Source organism: Tachyglossus aculeatus, chromosome X2 (genome assembly GCF_015852505.1).
Source record: "Tachyglossus aculeatus isolate mTacAcu1 chromosome X2, mTacAcu1.pri, whole genome shotgun sequence".
NCBI classification, from domain to species: domain Eukaryota; kingdom Metazoa; phylum Chordata; class Mammalia; order Monotremata; family Tachyglossidae; genus Tachyglossus; species Tachyglossus aculeatus.
The window spans coordinates 29,729,555-29,748,873 of record NC_052100.1 but is presented as its reverse complement, the minus strand read 5'-3'; the positions used below and the strand labels follow the sequence as shown (position 1 = coordinate 29,748,873).

Below are 19,319 nucleotides of genomic sequence, written 5' to 3'. Positions count from 1 at the left end.
CAACCAGAGTTGCCACACTGTTTTGTGACAGCCTTCACCTCTTCCCCAGAGATGCCCTAACCTGAGACTTTTATTATAATAATAATAATGTTGGTATTTGTTAAGCGCTTGCTATGTGCAAAGCACTGCTCTAAGCGCTGGGGTAGATACAAGGTAATCAGCTTGTCCCACGAGGGGCTCACAGTCTTCATCCCCATTTTACAGATGAGGGAACTGAGGCCCAGAGAAGTGAAGTGACTTGTCCAAAGTCACACAGCTGACAAGTGGCGGAGCAGGGATTTGAACCCACGGCCTCTGACTCTAAAGCCCGGGCTCTTTCCACTGAACCAAACGGCTTCCAATAATAATAATAATTATGGTATTGAGCGCGTACTATGTGCCAAGCACTGTTCTAAGCACTGGGGTAGATACAAGGTAATCAGGTTGTCCCTAACTTGAGACTGTTATTATAATAATAATAATTCTGGCATTAAGCACTTACTATGTGCCAAGCACTGTTCTAAGCGCTGGGGTAGATACAAGGTAATCAGGTTTTCACCCACTGTTGGGTAGGGACTGTCTCTATATGCTGCTAACTTGTACTTCCCAAGCGCTTAGTACAGTGCTCTGCACACAGTAAGCGCTCAATAAATACAATTGATTGATTGATTAATTCTGGTATTAAGGACTTACTATGTGCCAAGCACTGTTCTAAACACTGGGGTAGATACAAGGTAATCAGGTTGTCCCTAACTTGAGATTCTTACTATAATAATAATAATTCTGGTATTAAGCGCTTACTGTGTGCCAAGCACTGCTCTAAGCGTTGGGGTAGATACAAGGTAATCAGGTTGTCCCTAACCTGAGACTCTTATTGTAATAATAATAATTCTGGTATTAAGCGCTTACTGTGTGCCAAGCACTGTTCTAAGCGCTGGGGTAGATACAAGGTAATCAGGTTGTCCCTAACCTGAGACTCTTATTGTAATAATAATAATTCTGGTATTAAGCGCTTACTATGTGCCAAGCACTGTTCTAAGTGCTGGAGTAGATACAAGGTAATCAGGTTGTCCCACATGGGGCTCACAGTCTCAATCCCCATTTTACAGATGAGGTAACTGAGGCATGGAGAAGTTAAGTGACTTGCCCAAGATCACACAGCAGACAAGTGACGGAGCCGGGATTAGAACCCATGACCTCTGGCTCCCAAGCCCGTGATCTTGCCACAAGGCCATGCTGCTTCTCAAGTGCATAGTATGTGCTAAGCACTGTACTAACCACTGGCAAGCAAATCAGGTTGGACAGAGTCCCTGTCCCAGATGGGGCTCACATCTTAATCCCCATTTCTAGACTGTGAGCCCACTGTTGGGTAGGGACCACCTCTATATGGTGCCAAATTGTACTTCCCAAGCGCTTAGTACAGTGCTCTGCACACAGTAAGCGCCCAATAAATATGATTGACTGAATTTTACAGATGAGGTAATGGAGACAAAAAGATGTGAAGTTGTTCATTCGGTTGCATTTACTGAGCCCTTATTGTGTGCAGAGCACTGTACTAAGTGCTTGGGAGAGTAAGATGCAGCAATAAATAGTCACATTCCCCGCCCACAGTGGGATTCCAGTCTAGAGTGGAGGAGTGATTTGCCCAAGGTCACACAGCAGACAAGTGGCAGAGCCAGGATTAGAACCCAGGTCATTCTGACACCCTGCCCTGTGTTCTAACCACTAAACCATGCTGCTTTTCTTATCAGAAGCAGTGTGGCTCAGTGGGAAGAGCCCGGGCTTTGGAGTCAGAGATCATGGGTTCGAATCCCGGCTCCACCAACTGTCAGCTGTGTGACTTTGGGCAAGTCACTTCACTTCTCTGGGCCTCAGTTCCCTTGCCTGTAAAATGAGGATGAAGACTGTGAGCCCCACGTGGGACAACCTGATCAATCAATCAATCAATCAATTGTATTTATTGAGCGCTTACTGTGTGCAGAGCACTGTACTAAGCGCTTGGGACGTACAAGTTGGCAACATATAGAGACAGCCCCTACCCAACAGTGGGCTCACAGTCTAAAAGGGGGAGACAGAGAACAAAACCAAACATACTAACAAAATACACCTTGTAATCTCCCCAGCAATTAGAACAGTGCTTTGCACAGAGTAAGTGCTTAATAAATGCCATCATCGTCATTATTATTATTATCAGAGATCTCTCAGTCTATCACCCACTCCGTAGGGGATTGACCACCTTCTTGGGGTTGGGGAGGGGTCTGCTGGGGGTTGGAATTAGGAAGGACTAATCAGCTCTCCGCGGATGGCCCGAAGACACTGGGGTCTTGGCCAGGGGTCTTGGTCAGAGGTGAGAAAGACTGGGGAAGAAGCCAGGGAGAGAGACCTGGGGATGGAGAGTTGGAAAAAGGAGGTTGGATGGGCAGAGCAAGCGAGGGAAAGACAGAGGAGAAATAGAGACAGAAGGGCAGAGGTGCGGGAGGAGGGATGCGTGTGTGGCAGTTTCCTTGGCAAATTTCTGGGAAGACAACAGGCACGTCCCCATGGAAACCCCCCCAGGGCTCCCCGGCATAGAAAGCGGTCGCCCCTGCTTCAGCTGAGAGATAAAACAGCCAGACCAAGTAGCTATTCAAGCTGAGCTCCGGCTTTTCGGCACAAAACCTCTGGTACAAAACAGGAAGGGCTGGGGAGAGAGAGAGAGAGAGAGAGACGCCTCTCCCTCCCTAACCTGCCCCGTGGTGGATTCAGCCTAGTTCTCCTCCCTCTGCTGCCTGGCAGGGACGTGAAGGGGTCTGGTGTCCATCCCGCAGTGAGGTCCCCAAATTTCACAGTCCAGCCCACGCAGTGTACTGACCATACGGTGCCCTGCCTGTGTGATGTCCAGCGTGGGTTGCCAGCCCACCCCCAATTCAACTTGGGAACCCCTAATTTCAGTTCCCTCATCTGTAAAATGGGGATTAAGACTGTGAGCCCCACATGGGACAACCTCATCTCCCTGTATTCCCCCCATCATCATCATCATCATCAATCGTATTTATTGAGCGCTTACTATGTGCAGAGCACTGTACTAAGCGCTTGGGAAGTACAAATTGGCAACATATAGAGACAGTCCCTACCCAACAGTGGGCTTAGAACAGTGCTTTGCACATAGTAAGCGCTTAACAAATACCAACATTATTATTATTTCCTTGAATGCTGTACCTCCATCTGGTTTATCTTTCTGCTGACCTCTCACCCCTGCCCTTTCTCTGGCTTGGATCGCTCTTAGACAGTGACTCTCCCCCACTTCAAAGTCTTATTATTCATTCATTCATTCAATCGTATTTATTGAGCGCTTACTGTGTGCAGCGCGCTGGACTAAGCGCTTGGGAAGTACAAGTTGGGAACATATAGAGACGGTCCCTACCCCACAGTGAGCTCGCAGTCTAGAAGACACACCTCCTCCAAGAGGCCTTCCGTGACTTAGTCTTCTTCTCCTCTGCTCCCACTCTCTTCTGAGCCACCTTGACTTGCTCCCTGTATTCATTCCATCAGCCATATTTACTTAGTGCTTACTATGCGCAGAGCACTGTACTAAGCGCTTGGGAGAGTGCAATATAATAATAAACAGACACATTCCCTTCCCACAACAAGCTGATAGTCTAGAGGGGACAGGGTCAGCACCGCCAGAAAGACGGGAGCCAAGGAAGGTGAAGTAATTTTCAGTACTTTTGTTGTCCTTGGTCCTGAGGCCCGTGGGAACACAGGCCAGGGAGGATTTTAGGGTGGATGGGCTCTGCCCGTTATTGGTGATGTTTGTGATGATTGGTTTAGTGGATAGAGCATGGGCTTGGGGTTTATTTCTCGCTCTGCCACATTCATTCATTCATTCAATCGTATTTATTGAGCACTTACTGTGTGCAGAGCACTGTACTAAGCGCTTGCGAAGTCCAAGTTGGCAACATATAAAGATGGTCCCTACCCAACAGTGGGCTCACAGTCTAGAAGAATACTACATGAATACTGTGTGACCTTCGAGAGTCACTTAACCTCGCTGGGCCTCAATTTCCTCATTTGTAAAATGGGGATTAAGACTGCGAGCCCCATGTGGGACAGCGACTGCGTCCAACCTGATTAGCTTGCATCCACTCCAGCGCTTAGGACGGTGCTCGGCATTTAGTGCTTAACAAGTACCATAATGGTGATGATGATAATGATATCCGCTAGTCCTGCTTCTAAACTCTCTGGCCGTGTCAGCAGGTCCACTGGGATTGACAGGTAGAATTTTTAAGTTTTAATTCCCCCAGCCCCGTCCCGTCCTGTGCAGCCACTCTTGGCTGGGCCAGGCCGGGAATGGGGGCGGGAGGGACCAGGATGTTATGGGAATGGAAGTGTGTGTGTGAGGGGGCTGGGGGAGTTCTCCCATGCAACCCACCCAGGTATTGTCACAAAGTGGGTATCGTTCTTGCTCTGGGTGAAATTGAGCACCCTGGGAGCACTCGGAGAGCACTTCGCCCTCCGAGGTGAGCCAGTTCGGATGCAGGATTTGGTGGGGACCGGTGCTGGGAAGATGGGAGAACTGCTGCCGGGGTTTGGGGATGCTGGGATGTGCCAACAGGGATGGAGGAGAAGGAGTGAAATGTTAGAAGTTTGGGAGGGGTTTGCCAATTCTGCATTCCTTCTCAGTGGTTACCAAGCCAACGGTTGTTCCCCATCTGATTGTTTGTTCCTGTGGCCGCTTTTGGGGTGAGCGGGGAGGGGTGGGGGGGATCCATCCCACTCCCCCAACTGCTTTTTTCCCCCCCACCACGAGTATTGGCCCATTATGCAAACAGCAGCAGCAAGCCTGTTTACCGCTAAGCCCGGGACCGGGAGGAAGTGCGGTCACCACTTCTGAAAACAGCCTTGCCTCACCGAAATGTCGACAGGGCCGCCGGGTTCCGGGAGACGGGGTGCCCGTCTGGCTGGACACAAGGGGATCCCGGCCCCCGCCTGTCCACCCCCAGCCCGTGTCCCACCGCCCCCGGGGAGGGAAGTCCGGCCCCGTGGGCCCCCAGGCAGGTGGGGGAGATGGGTGGGGTCCTCACCACAGCTTCCGTTCCCATGTGCCCTCTTCCCTGTAGGTTAGAAGAAACGAAAAAGAGAACCTAGCTGTACCACGTGTGAGGGGAAGGGCGGAGGGCAAAAGAACCATCTCTGACTGAGATAAGCACCATATCCCAGTAGTGGCCCCCCCTGCCACCCCCCACTCTCCAGAAGGCCAGATGCATCCTCCCTCCACACATCCTCCAAGCCAGCTCTTTTCCTCCCTTCAAAGCCCTACTGAGCGCTCACCTCCTCCAAGAGGCCTTCCCAGACTGAGCCCCCTTTATCCTCACCTCCTCCCCATCCCCCCCGCCCTCCCTCTTTCCCCTCCCCGCAGCACCTGTACATGCTTGTATAGATCTATCACTCTATTTATTTTACTTGTACATATTTACTATTCTATTTATTTTGTTAATGATGTGCATCTAGCTTTAATTCTATTTGTTCTGATGACTTGACACCTGTCCGCACATTTTGTTTTGTTGTGTGTCTCCCCCTTCTAGACTGTGAGCCCATTGTTGGGTGGGGACCGTCTCTATATCAATCAATCAATCAATCAATCAATCGTATTTATTGAGCGCTTACTGTGTGCAGAGCACTGTACTAAGCGCTTGGGAAGTACAAGTTGGCAACATATAGAGACAGTCCCTACCCAACAGTGGGCTCACAGTCTAAAAGAGGGGGTGTCTATATGTTGCCAGCTTGTACTTCCCAAGCGCTTAGTACAGTGCTCTGCACCCAGTAAACGCTCAATAAATACGATCAAATGAATGAATGCATACTACCCCTCTGCCTTGCCCAGTCCCATCAATCAATTGTGTTTATTGAGTACTTACTGTGTACACTGTACTAACCACTTGGAAGAGGACAATATAACAGAATTGGTAGATACGTTCCAGGGAAATGCGCTACTTCTGTTGTATTGTACTCTCCCAAGGGTTTACTACAGTCCTCTGCAAATAGTAAGCGCTCAATAAATACAACTGATTCCCTGCCCACAGTTTAGTTTACAGTCTAGCGGGGGAGACAGACATTAATATGTCTAGACTGTGAGCCCGCTGTTGGGTAGGGACCGTCTCTATATGTTGCCAACTTGGACTTCCCAAGCGCTTAGTACAGTGCTCTGCGCACAGTAAGCGCTCAATAAATCCGATTGAATGAATGAATAATATAAATAAATTAGGGATATGTACACAAGTGCCTTAGGGGTGAATAAAGGGAGTAAATCCAAGTGCAAGGGCGAGGTGGAAGGGAGTGGGAGAAAAAGAAATGAGGGCTTAGAGAAGCCCTCTTGGAGGAGGTGTGTCTTCAGTAAGGTTTTGAAGCCAGGGAGAGTAATCAATCAATCAATCAATCAATCGTATTTATTGAGCGCTTACTGTATGCAAAGCACTGTACTAAGCGCTTGGGAAGTACAAGTTGGCAACATATAGAGACAGTCCCTACCCAACAGTGGGCTCACAGTCTAAAAGGGGGAGACAGAGAACAAAACCAAACATACTAACAAAATAAAATAAATAGAATAGATATGTACAAGTAAAATAAATAAATAAATAGAGTAATAAATATGTACAAACATATATACATATATACAGGTGCTGTGGGGAAGGGAAGGAGGTAAGATGGGGGGGAAAATGTCTGTTGGATATGAAGAGGGAGGGATGTGGCCAGGCCAGAGACAAGGAAAGGGAAATAAATAAGAGGAGAATAGGAGGGGTGGTGGAAGAATTGGGAAAGAGGAGCAGAAGGAGAAAATGAGTTAAGGAGAAAGGAGCTTACTATGTGCTAAGCATTGGGGTAGATCCAGGATAAGCAGATCAGTTTCAGTACTTGTTTCTCATGGGGCCCACAGTGAATACTCAGTCTATTTTTGATAGCTTTGAGGGTGATTATCCTCTTTGGGAATTATCCTGGCCCCTCGCTTTTCCCTCTCCTCTTTGCCACAGACCTTTTGGGCATGTCCCAGTGGATGTACATTTATTAACTGATATGATTGATAGGGGTTTTTTTTGTAGGAGGGCACTGAAACTAAATGAGGAATTAAAGCTATCTGTTTGTATGCTCTGCAGCATACTTCTGTTAACTGTGAATATGTTGTATTGCAAAAGGAAAAACAGATGCACTGATTCCTGGAAAGCTTCATTTTCTATACATTGTCCTGAACTAAGGAATAATTGTTTACTATTCTATTTATTTTATTTTGTTAATATGTTTTGTTTGGTTGTCTGTCTCCCCCTTCTAGACTGTGAGCCCGCGGTTGGGTAGGGACCGTCTCTATATCTTGCCAACTTGTACTTCCCAAACGCTCAGTACAGTGCTCCGCACACAGTAAGCGCTCAATAAATACGACTGAATGAATGAGAGAATGAAAAGGGGAGAATGAAGACACAGAGCGCCAGAGAGGTTAAGAAGGCTACAGAACTGAGTTCACCCTGACAAGGAGGGGAAGGAAGGGAGAGAGGGTGAGTTTGGGGAAGGAGGAAGAGGGAATCAGAGATTCCAAAGGGAGAGAGGAGATCGCAAGTGGGAGATGGCAAGGAGTCAGAGACAGCTAGCAGGAGAATTGGGATGAGGAGGAGTGTGAGGGGAAAGGGAAGGAGGTGAGAAGGGGGTGGGAGTAGTAGGGAAAGGGAGGAGGGTTTTGGATTTTAGGAGGAGCCGGCTGGCAGAGAGTTAAGGTCCGATTTCTCAACAGGTCCCTAGGGAGGTACACTGGACATTCCTAGAAACAGGCCATGGAGCCAATTTAGATTCACAGTGGGCTGGAAGAACTTAATGAGAAGCAGCATGGCTCAGTGGAAAAGAGCCCGGGCTTTGGAGTCAGAGGTCATGGGTTCATCATCATCATCATCAATCGTATTTACTGAGCGCTTACTGTGTGCAGAGCACTGTACTAAGCGCTTGGGAAGTACAAGTTGGCCACATATAGAGACAGTCAAATCCCAAATCCCAAATCCCAGCTCCACTGATTGTCAGCTGTGTGACTTCACTTCTCTGGGCCTTAGTTCCCTCATCTGTAAAATGGGGATGAAGACTGTGAGCCCCACGTGGGATAACCCTCCCCAGCGCTTAGAACAGTGCTTTGTACGTAGTAAGCACTTAATAAATGCCATTATTATTTTTATTATTATTAGATGGCAAGGAGTCAGAGACAGCTAGCGGGAGAACTGGGGGAAGAGGAGGAGTGTGAGGAGAGGAAAGGGAAACAGGCGACATTGCAGGCTGGGGCGAGCAGAAGGGTGAGGGTCAAGGGTGACCGGTCAGGGAGAGGGAGGGAAATCAGGAGCCGGGGTGGGGAGCAGGGTGGCCTAGTGGATACAGCACAGGCCTTGGAGTCAGAAGGTCACAAATTCTAATCCTGGCTCTTCCTCGTGTCTGCTGTGTGGCCTTGGGCAAGTCATTTCTCTGGGCCTCAGTTACCTCATCTGTAAAATGAGGATTGAGACTGTGAGCCCCACGTGGGAAAGGGACTGTGTTCGAACCAATTGGCTTGTATCCACCCCAGAGCTTAGTAAAGTGCCTGGCACATTGTAAGCGCTTAACAAATACAAATAACACTAATTATTATTAAATCCCAACCTTGGGAATTTATTTTTTCCAGGGAAATAGCAGTGCGGCTCAATGGAAAGAGCCCGGGCTTTGGAGTCTACCAGTTATCTACTCCAGCGCTTAGTACAGTGGTACATCTGTAAAATGGGGATTAAGACTGTGAGCCCCACGTGGGACAACCTACTCACCTTGTAACCTCCCCAGTGCTTAGAACGGTGCTTTGCACATAGTAAGCGCTTAATAAATGCCATCATTATTATTATTCTATGTAAAATGGGGGTTAAGACTGTGAACCCCTCGTGGGACAACCTGATCACCTTGTAACCTCCCCAGTGCTTAGAACAGTGCTTTGCACATAGTAAGCGCTTAATAAATGCCATTATTATTATTATTATTACAGTGCTTAGCACATAAACGCTTAACAAATACCACTTATTAGAGGAGCCCCAAGTGAGTGTCTCTGTGTCTATAGTCATTTCTATGTCTATCGAAGTGTCATTTCCGTGTCTATAGAGAAGCAGAGTGGAAAGAGCCCGGGCTTTGAAGTCAGAGGTCATGGGTTCAAATCCCGGCTCCTCCAACTGTCAGCTGTGTGACTTTGGGCAAGTCACTTCACTTCTCTGGGCCTCAGTTACCTCATCTGGAAAATGGGGATTAAGACTGTGAGGCCCCCGTGGGACAACCTGATCACATTGTAACGTCCCCGGTGCTTAGGACAGTGCTTGGCACATAGTAAGCGTATTATTATTTCCGGGCCTGTGGTGGGCAGCCTGGGGAAGCGGCCTGTTTCACTAACAGTTGTTCCCAACTGAGGGAGCTGGGAGAGGATGGGGGGGAGGTGGGGTGGCTCAGAAAGCTGCTTCTGACTCTTTTAATTCCTTCAACTCAATGAATGAGGCATGCTGGCAAGATAACAAACATCCTGACTCAGAGCCAGAAAGAAAGGGAGAGAGAATGAATAAGCAGCTCTGCTCCCTGCTTCATCTCCCTCTCCGTCTGCTGGGGAGAGAAGCATCCTGTAATAATAATAATAATGGCATTTGTTAAGCGCTTACTATGTGCAGAGCACTGTTCTAAGCTCTGGGGGGGGGGGGATACAAGGTGATCAAGTTGTCCCACGTGGGCCTCACAGTCTTAATCCCCATTTACAGGTGAGGTAACTGAGGCTCAGAGAAACTAAGTGACTTGCCCAAGGTCACACAGCAGACACGTGGGGGAGCCGGGATTAGAACCCACATCCTCTGACTCCCAAGCCCGAGCTCTTTCCACTGAGCCACGTTGCTTGTTCCATGCACTGTGCTGAGCACTACAGTATGTAGAAGAGAAGCAGAGCAGACACAGTTCCTGTCCCATAGAGGACTCGTAGCCTAAGAAGGAGGGGGGACAGGTACCTTATCCCCATTTTACAGATCATCATCATCATCAATCGTATTTATTGAGCACTTACTGTGTGCAGAGCACTGTACTAAGCGCTTGGGAAGTACAAATTGGCAACATATAGAGACAGTCCCTACCCAACAGTGGGCTCACAGTCTAAAAGATGAGGAAACCAAGGCCCAAGCGGTTCAGAAACTTGCCCGAAGTCACACAGCAGGCCAGTTCAGAGCAGAGCAGGACTACTGAGTCCCAGCCCAGAGCTCCCACTGATTAAGGGATGACCTTTGAATGAATCCCAGCCCTTACGGAGCCCTGAAATCGCCCTCATTTTCCTTCGAACGTCCCCAACTTCCCTCTCTGCCGTCTGCCGGTGGTGGTCACTGGATCTGGTCAGCCCTTGAAAGCCCCGGGCAGTCCGGTGGCTTTTTCACCACTTTGGCCATCCTGGATTCCTGCCCTCTGCCCCTTCTCGGCCCTTCAGCTTCCTCTCACTGGATTTTTCCTTCTTCCGGGTTCCCGGCCCAATCCTCTCATTTCCTTTTCTGTTGCATCTTATCACCATAAGCGCTTCATAAATACGAGTGAATGGAAGGAAGCCGTCTTGGAGGAGACGTGCTTTCAATGGGGCTTTGAGGCGGGGGCGAGTCACTGTCTCCTCCCCCCTCCATCCCTTCTTTATATGTTTTCTGGTCTCCTTGGTGTTCACACCTCCTCTTCCTTCCTCCACTTCCTTCCCCCAGATAATCTCCAGGTCAAGCCCCTACCCCCATCAAACCTATCCCCTCCTCCCCGATCTGAAGGCCGGAAGGAGGTTTGGGGCGGTGGGGGTGTCCATTTCCTGGCAGAAGTCACTTTTCTGCTCCTCTGGGTCCCAGCTGAGAAAGAAACAACTGGGAGCTAAAGACCCTTGGAATGAAAAGCTTCCAGAGAGGTGGAGCTGGAACCACCCAGACTGCGGCCTCGCCAGGCGCATACACACTTGTGTGTACTCACACACGCAGTTGTCCTCACATGTGCACCCACACGTATACAGACTTGCATTCCCATGCCTGAAATCACACAAATGCACAAACAGTGTAACAGATATAGCAGCGGCCCGGGAGGCAGAAAGTCACGGGTTCTAATCCCAGCCCCGCCACTTGTCTGCTGTGTGGCCTTGGGCGAGTCACTTCACTTCTCTGGGCCTCTGTAAAATGGGAATTGAAACTGCGAGCCCCACGTGGGACAGGGACTGTGTCCAATCCGATCCACTTGGATCTCCACTCCAGCACTTAGTACAGTACATAGTAAGTTTAACAAATACCGTAATAATAATAATTATTATTATTAATACACGTCCACTCCCAGGCATGCACACACTTCCACAGACACCCTCCCACATCCCTCTCAAAGCCCCCTCCTCTGGAAGTGTGAGAGGTAAGGAGGCCCAGATTTCAGTCTTCCCATCAAAGCCGTTCCCTGTTGGGAAGCAGATGCGTTAACATTCCTCCACCTCCTCCTCCAGCCTCTCCCCTCCTCCAGACTCAGCACAGATGGAGATTCTTTTATTTTATTTTTTTTTTTTACCAGCGCCCAAGGGAGATGAAGCATCTGACCAGAAACTCAAAAACCGAAGCAGCCTGGGAGAGTACTCCCTTCTATCAACTAGGGTGGGCCCACTTTGGTCAGGGATGGAAAGGCCCACAGCCTGGAGCCCCATGGTCTTCCCCTCCCTCCCACCCCCCAACCCCGTGAGAGGTTAATAGACTGTGAGCCCGCTGTTGGGTAGGGACCCATCTCTATGTTGCCAACTTGTACTTCCCAAGCGCTTAGTACAGTGCTTTGCACACAGTAAGCGCTCAATAAATGCGATTGAATGAATGAGGCAGCAATCAGTTTCTCTCCATAGAGGCAGGAGGGGAGAAGGCTAAACCTAGTGGAAAGGACACAGGCTTGGGAGACAGGACACCCGGGTTCCAAGAAGCCGAGTGACTCAGTGGAAAGATCCCGGGCTTGGGAGTCAGAGGTCGTGGGTTCTAATCCCGGCTACGCCACTGACCAGCTGTGTGGCTTTGAGCAAGTCACTTGACTTCTCTGTGCCTCAGTTCCCTCATCTGTAAAAGGGGGATTAAGGCTGTGAGCTTCACGTGGGACAACCTGATGACCTTGCATCTACCCCAGCGCTTAGAACAGTGCTCGGCACATAGTAAGAGCTCAACAAATGCTATTATTATTATTATTATTCTAACCCCAGCTCCATCACTTGCTTGTTCCATGACATCAGTGAAGCCCCTAAACTTCTCTGAGACTCAGTTCCCTCATCTGTAATAATAGTGATGGTATTTGTTAAGCTCTTACTATGTGTAAAGCACTGTTCTAAGTGCTGGGGAGGTTACAAGGTGATCAGGTTGTCCCACGGGGGACTCACAGTTTTAATCCCCATTTTACAGATGAGGTAACTGAGGCCCAGAGAAGTTAAGTGACTCACCCAAAGTCCCACAGCTGACAGTTGGCGGAGCTGGGATTTGAACCCATGACTTCTGACTCCAAAGCCCGGGCTCCTTCCACTGAGCCACGCTGCTTCTCAATATTATTATTGAGAAGAATATTATTATCTCAATATTATTGATGGTATTTGTTAAGCGCTTACTATGTGCAAAGCACTGTTCTAAGCACTGGAGAAGTTACAAGGTGATCAGGTTGTCCCACGGGGGACCCATTTTACAGATGAGATAACTGAGGCCCAGAGAAGTTAAGTGACTCACCCAAAGTCCCACAGTTGACAGTTGGTAGAGCGGGGATTTGAACCCATGACCTCTGACTCCAAAGCCCGGGCTCTTTCCACTGAGCCACGCTGCTTCTCACTGGGGATTAAGACTGTAAATTGGGGATTAAGACTTTGAGCCCTCTGAGGGACTGTGTCCAACCTGATTATCTTGCCTGGCGCTTAGAACAGTGCCCGATACAAAGCAAGCACTTAACAAATACCACAATTATTACCTGTAAAATAGGAATGAAATACCAACTTTTCTTCCCCAATTAGACCGCGTTCTTATCTTGTTTCTGCCCCAGTGCTTGGCACATAATGGCAGGGTGGCCTACTGAAAAGGGCACAGGAAAGGGATTAAGAGGACCTGGGTTCTAATCCTGACTCCGCCAGTTGTCTGCGATGTGACCTCGGGCAAGTCACTGAAATTTTCTGTGCCATTTTACAGACAAGGATTCAGTCCTTGTTCTCCCTCCTACTTGGACTGCGAACCCCCTTCGGGACAGGGACTGTAGCCACTCTTGTAGCGAAGCTTATCGAGAGGCAAAGCTCGGCAAAAATGCCATTATCTCCTGTTTTCTTTTTTACTTCTGTTACGGGGAAGAGGAGATTGTGATTTTTGAGAGAATCAGTGTGTGTCTTCCTGCCAATGCCTGCCTCGCCGCACCCAAACCCACAGGAACCGGAGGCCCGGAGCAGGTTAAGACCTCCACACCTCAGGGGCCGGCCAGGCTCTCCGAGGACGCAACCCGTTGCGGGGCTGAGCTCTCCCAAAACTGAGCCGGGGGCTCGACTGTCTTGGAGTGAAATCCAACCCCCTTGGAGAGTCAGATATGAATATCACTTCTCCCTCCCTCTACCACCTCGCACTCGCGATCATACTGCAGACACAGAGAGGGGGGAGAGAGAGAGAGAGAGAGAGAGGAGGAGGGACACCTTCCTCTTTCTAAACCACAAAGCATTGTTGTGTAGGAGTGAAGCGGGCTGCCATCAGCCTCTGAGCGGGTGGGGATCGCACCCCAACCCACATCCCTTGGCCCGGGTCTCGGGGGAGAAGAGTTCAACGCGGGGCACATGAATGAGGCTGTCGTCCCCGGAGCCGGGCCGGAAATCGGCCCCCGGCCGGAGCGTTGGGTGAACGGTCACCGCTCCGGACCTCGGTCCCCAGGGCTGCTGACCGGCCCGGCCGAGATGCCCCGGGTGGACCGTGGGCCTGACCTGGAGGAGGAGGAGAAAGAAGACGACGACGTCTTCGGGGAAGGTAGAATTTCTCCGCGCGTGAGCCCGCTGGGCTGGGATGTTGGGATCCCGGCCTCTGGGTTGGGGTGGGAAGGGAATTTGTCTGTTTATTGTTCTGTTGTATTCTTCCAAGTGCTTAGTACGGTGCTCTGCACGTAGTAAGCGCTCAAATACGTTTGAATGAATTAATAGAATGAAGGGGGCTGGTACAGACCTCCTGGCTGGGGCTTTCGAGGAGGGCACCCAGAGGTTCTGCGTGTTGCCACAGGACAACGGGGGCAGTCCACGTTCGGCAGCTTGACCGGTTTCGCCCTCCGTTCTGTCTTGTTTTCTCCCCGGTTTTTGGCCTTTCCCACAGCTGGATGTCGTTTCTGGCTGAGTGGACGGGGGATCCGTGTCCCGCTGAGGACTCGTCGTCCACCCCATCTCCCTTCCTGGCACCAGAGTGGGCAGCTGCAGTCTGTCCCTGGGGGGAAGGGTACGGGTGGACTGGAAGAAGCCTAGAATAGCCAGCCAGATGGACCACAGGGGATGGATGGTCTGGCTGAATGGACATGGCCTGAGTCCCTCTTCCAACTCCCTTAGGAGTGTCCACCCGTCCACCTCTCATGATAAAACCCAGCACTTTGGGGCTACACTTAGCCCTGCCTTTGGCCTTTGCGGGGGTCACTGTGGGAGGGGTTGATGAATGGGGTCATTGCATGGACATCACTGTGGGGAGGACACTGGGGTAACTATGGGAGGGGGTTACAGAGGGTAGCACCGCCTTGGGGGGGGTGTCATTGAATGGGGACCCACTGGAGAAGAAACTGACTGCAGGGAGGTCATTGTGTGGGGGTCATGGGGTCACTGACCGTGGAAGGGTCATTCATTCAATCGTATTTATTCATTCAGTCAGTCAGTCACTCAATCACATTTATTGAGCGCTTACTGTGAGCAGAGCACTGTACTAAGTGCTTGGGAAGTACAAGCTGGCAACATATAGTACGCAACAGCGGGCTCACAGTCTAGAAGGGGGAGACAGACCACTGAACAAGACATATTAGCAAAATAAAATAAATAGAATAAGTATGTACAAATAAAATAGAGTAATAAATACGTACAAACATATATACATCTATACAGGTGCTGTGGGGAGGGGAAGGAGGTAAAGCTGGGGGGGATGGAGAGGGGGAGGAGAGGGAGAGGAAGGAGGGGGCTCGGTCATTCATTCATTCAATCGCATTTATTGAGCGCTTACTGTGTGCAGAGCACTGGACTAAGCGCTTGGGAAGTCCAAGTTGGCATCATCATCATCATCAATTGTATTTATTGAGCGCTTACTGTGTGCAGAGCACTGGACTAAGTGCTTGGGAAGTACAAGTTGGCAACATATGGAGACAGTCCCTACCCAACAGCGGGCACCCAGTCTAGAAGGGGGTGACAGACAACAAAACAAGACATATTAACAAAATGAAATAAATAGAATAAATATGCACAAGTAAAATAAATAGAGCAATAAATATGTACAAAGATATATACATATATACAGGTGCTGTGGGGAGGGGAAGGAGGTAAGGCGGGAGGGATGGGGAGGGGGAGGAGGGGGAGAGGAAGGAGGGGTCTCAGTCTGGGAAGGCCTCCATTGTGGGAATCAGTCAATCAATCAATCAATCGTATTTATTGAGCGCTTACTGTGTGCAGAGCACTGTACTAAGCGCTTGGGAAGTCCAAGTTGGCAACATATAGAGACAGTCCCTACCCAACAGTGGGCTCACAGTCTAGAAGGGAAGGTTACAGGGAGGTCACTGCAGTGGGGTTGTTTGGGGGGGGGGTCACTGCAAGGGAGTCGTTTTGTGGGGGGAGTCACTGTTTAGGGGGTCACTGCAGGGAGCCAGGGATGCCCAAAAGCTTCACTCTGATGGTTTCCGTACATAGCACTGTAGCACTTAGCACCTTCTAGACTGTAAGCCCACTGTTGGGTAGGGACTGTCTCTATATGTTGCCAACTTGTACTTCCCAAGCGGTTAGTACAGTGCTCTGCACACAGTAAGCGCTCAATAAATACGATTGATTGATTGATTGATAGCAGGGAGGTGGCTCTACTAGTGACTAGCAGTGGGGTCAGGGCTGGAAGCAGGGGGCAGGGGGTGGGCGGGAGGGAAGGGGGGGAAGAGCAGGGTTTGGGTTCTTGCTTGGCCCCTCTGAATCGCTTAGTACAGTACTTCGTACACAGTAAGTGCTCAGTAAATATGATTGATTGAATCAGTAAAAAAGGGACTCAGTGTATACCTGCTCTTTCATAAAATTGAGGGGTCTGAGCTCTCCAACACAAAAGGAGACACTCACTCACTCACTCACTCACTCACTCCCACCGACTTCCCACCTAGCAGGGAGCAGCATGGCTCAATGGAGAGAGCCCGGGCTTTGGAGTCAGAGGTCATGGGTTCAATTGCCAATTGTCAGCTGTGTGACTTTGGGCAAGTCACTTCACTTCTCTGGGCCTCAGTTCCTTCAACTGTAAAATGGGGATTAAGACTGTGAGCCCCCCCGGGGGGACAACGTGATCACCTTGTATCCTCCGCAGCACTTAGAACAGTGCTTTGCACATATTAAGTGCTTAACATTGCCATCATTATTATTATTATGTGGGACTCAGAGGACCTGGGTTCTAATCTCAGCCCCGCCACTTACCTGCTGTGTGACGTTGGCCAAGGCATTTCATTTCCCTGTGCCTCGATGTCCTTGTCTGCAAAGTGAAGATTAAATACCCACTCTCCCTCCCATTTAGACTGTGTGCCCTGTATAATAATAATGATGGCATTTATTAAGCGCTTACTATGTGCAACGCACTGTTCTAAGCGCTGGGGAGGTTACAATAAAATAATGATAATAATAATGGTATTTATTAAGCGCTTACTATGTGCAAAGCACTGTTCTAAGCGCTAGGGAGGTTACAAGGTGATCAGGTTGTCCCACGCAGGGCTCACAGTCTTAATCCCCATTTGACAGATGAGGTAACTGAGGCCCAGAGAAGTGAAGTGACTAGCCCAAAGTCACACAGCTGACAAGGGGCGGGGCTGGGATTTGAACCCACGACCTCTGACTCCAAAGCCCGGGCTCTTCCCACTGAGCCACGCTGCTTCTCTGTCTTCTCTGTGGGACAAAGACTGTGTTCTTTTAGAGAAGCAGCATGGCTCAGTGGAAAGAGCCCGGGCTTTGGAGTCAGGAGTCATGGGTTCGAATCCCGACTCCGCCACATGTCTGCTGTGTGATCTTGGGCAAGTCACTTAACTTCTCTGGGCCTCAGTTACCTCATCTGGAAAATGGGGATTAAGACTGTGAGCCCCACATGGGACAACCTGATCACCCTGTATCCTCCCCAGTGCTTAGAACAGTGCTTTGCACATAGTAAGCGCTTAACAAATGCCAATTATTATTATTATTATTATTCAACTCACCTACCTTGTATCTACTCCAAGAGCACTTAGTACAGTGGGTGGCACAGAATGAACACTTCAAAAACCGCAGTTGTTACTGTTGTGATCACACACACACAGAGACACCCTGCTGGGGCGTTTCTAGGTCAATTGGTCCCCCCCAAGAAATGAGGACGATGCCCGGGTGGGGAGAACCCTTCTCCCCCCGTGGGGAGCCCGCGGGGCACGGCTGCTGCTGTTGTTTTCTGTGGTTTAAAGGTCGCGGAAGTCTAAAGGGTCAAAAAGGTGGTTGTATTTTCCACCTCAGGGGATAAACAACACAGTCAGCTCCCCCACACACCCAAAACCGCCACCGCAGCCTCACACAACTAGACATACCCTCCCAAATGGGCTTTCTCGCACACCCACCGACCCCACACAACAGCCAATCCAAACAACCACACTGGCACCCCACACAAAAAACACCTCCACATACACCACATACACATACATATATACCTGTATATATGTTTGTACATATTTATTACTCTATTTATTTATTTATTTTACTTGTACATATCTATTCTATTTATTTCATTTTGTTAGTATGTTTGGTTTTGTTCTCTGTCTCCCCCTTTTAGACTGTGAGCCCACGGTTGGGTAGGGACTGTCTCTAGATGTTGCCAATTTGTACTTCCCAAGCGCTTAGTACAGTGCTCTGCACATAGTAAGCGCTCAATAAATACGATTGATGATGATGATGATGATGATATCTCCCCCTTTTAGACTGTGAGCCCACTGTTGGGTAGGGACTGTCTCTATATGTTGCCAATCTGTACTTCCCAAGTGCTTAGTACTGTGCTTTGCACATAGTAAGTGCTCAATAAATGCGATTGATTGATTGATTGATTGATTGATACACACCACCGCACAAACTCACACGCTCGCACTCTAACACTTACATGGTCACACACTGACTCTCTTTCTCTTCTCTCAGGGCTGTCGCACCTGGAGTGGTGAGGGGCTGTGTGGGTAGATAGTGGATAAAAGATGGATAAAAGACGTGGATAAAGACGTAGTGGATAAAAGACGGGCCTGGAAGCGTCTGCCAGTTATCTGCTGGGCGATCTTGGGCAAGTCACTTCACTTCTCTGTGCCTCAGTTACCTCATCTGTCAAACGAGGATGAAGACTGTGAGCCCCAAGTGGGACACAGACTGTATCCAGCTCGATTGGCGTGTATCTACCCCGGTGCTTAATACAGAGACGCAACGTGGCTCAGTGGAAAGAGCCCGGGCTCTGGAGTCAGAGGTCATGGGTTCAAATCCCAGCTCCGCCAATTGTCAGCTGGGTGACTTTGGCCAAGTCACCTCACTTCTCTGGGCCTCAGTTCCCTCATCTGTAAAATGAGGCTTAAAACTGTGAGCCCCCCGTGGGACGACCTGATCACCTTGTAACCTCCCCAGCGCTTAGAACAGTGCTCTGCGCATAGTAAGCGCTTAATAAATATGTTGCCAATTTGTACTTCCCAAGCCCTTAGTACAGTGCTCTGCATATAGTAAGCGCTCAATAAATACGATTGATGATGATGATGATAAATACCATTATTATTATTTATCATTATTACAAGTCGGCAACATCTAGAGACGGTCCCTACCCAGCAACGGGCTCCCAGTCTAGAAGGGGGAGACGGGCAACAAAACAAAACATGTGGACAGGTGTCAAAATCGTCAGAACAAATAGAATTATAGCTCTAAGCACATTATTAACAAAATAAATAGAATAGTATTAATAGCAAGAATAGGCCCAGAAGGGTTTGCACTCCAGGTTCGGATTTCTGGCCAGCTGTTGTGGCAACACTGACCCCTTCCTCGGCGTCCTCTTGCTACATGGAGAAGGAAGTTCTGATCCGAAGGAGCATTTTGCAATCCTGTGGGTTCCTTTGGCCTTCCGACACATCCGAATTCATTC

General features: G+C 49.3%; 1 protein-coding gene across 1 annotated transcript in view; it reads left to right on the top strand.

Moving 5' to 3' along the window:
- Positions 1 to 13,716: 13,716 nt before the first annotated feature.
- RIPOR2 (RHO family interacting cell polarization regulator 2) overlaps positions 13,717 to 19,319 on the top strand; it is a 91,012-nt gene continuing 85,409 nt past the window's right edge. The window contains exon 1 of the mRNA XM_038771017.1: positions 13,717 to 13,973. Within this exon, the coding sequence (XP_038626945.1) occupies positions 13,787 to 13,973 (187 nt within the window). The 5' untranslated portion in view covers positions 13,717 to 13,786. The remainder of the gene's footprint in view (positions 13,974 to 19,319) is intronic.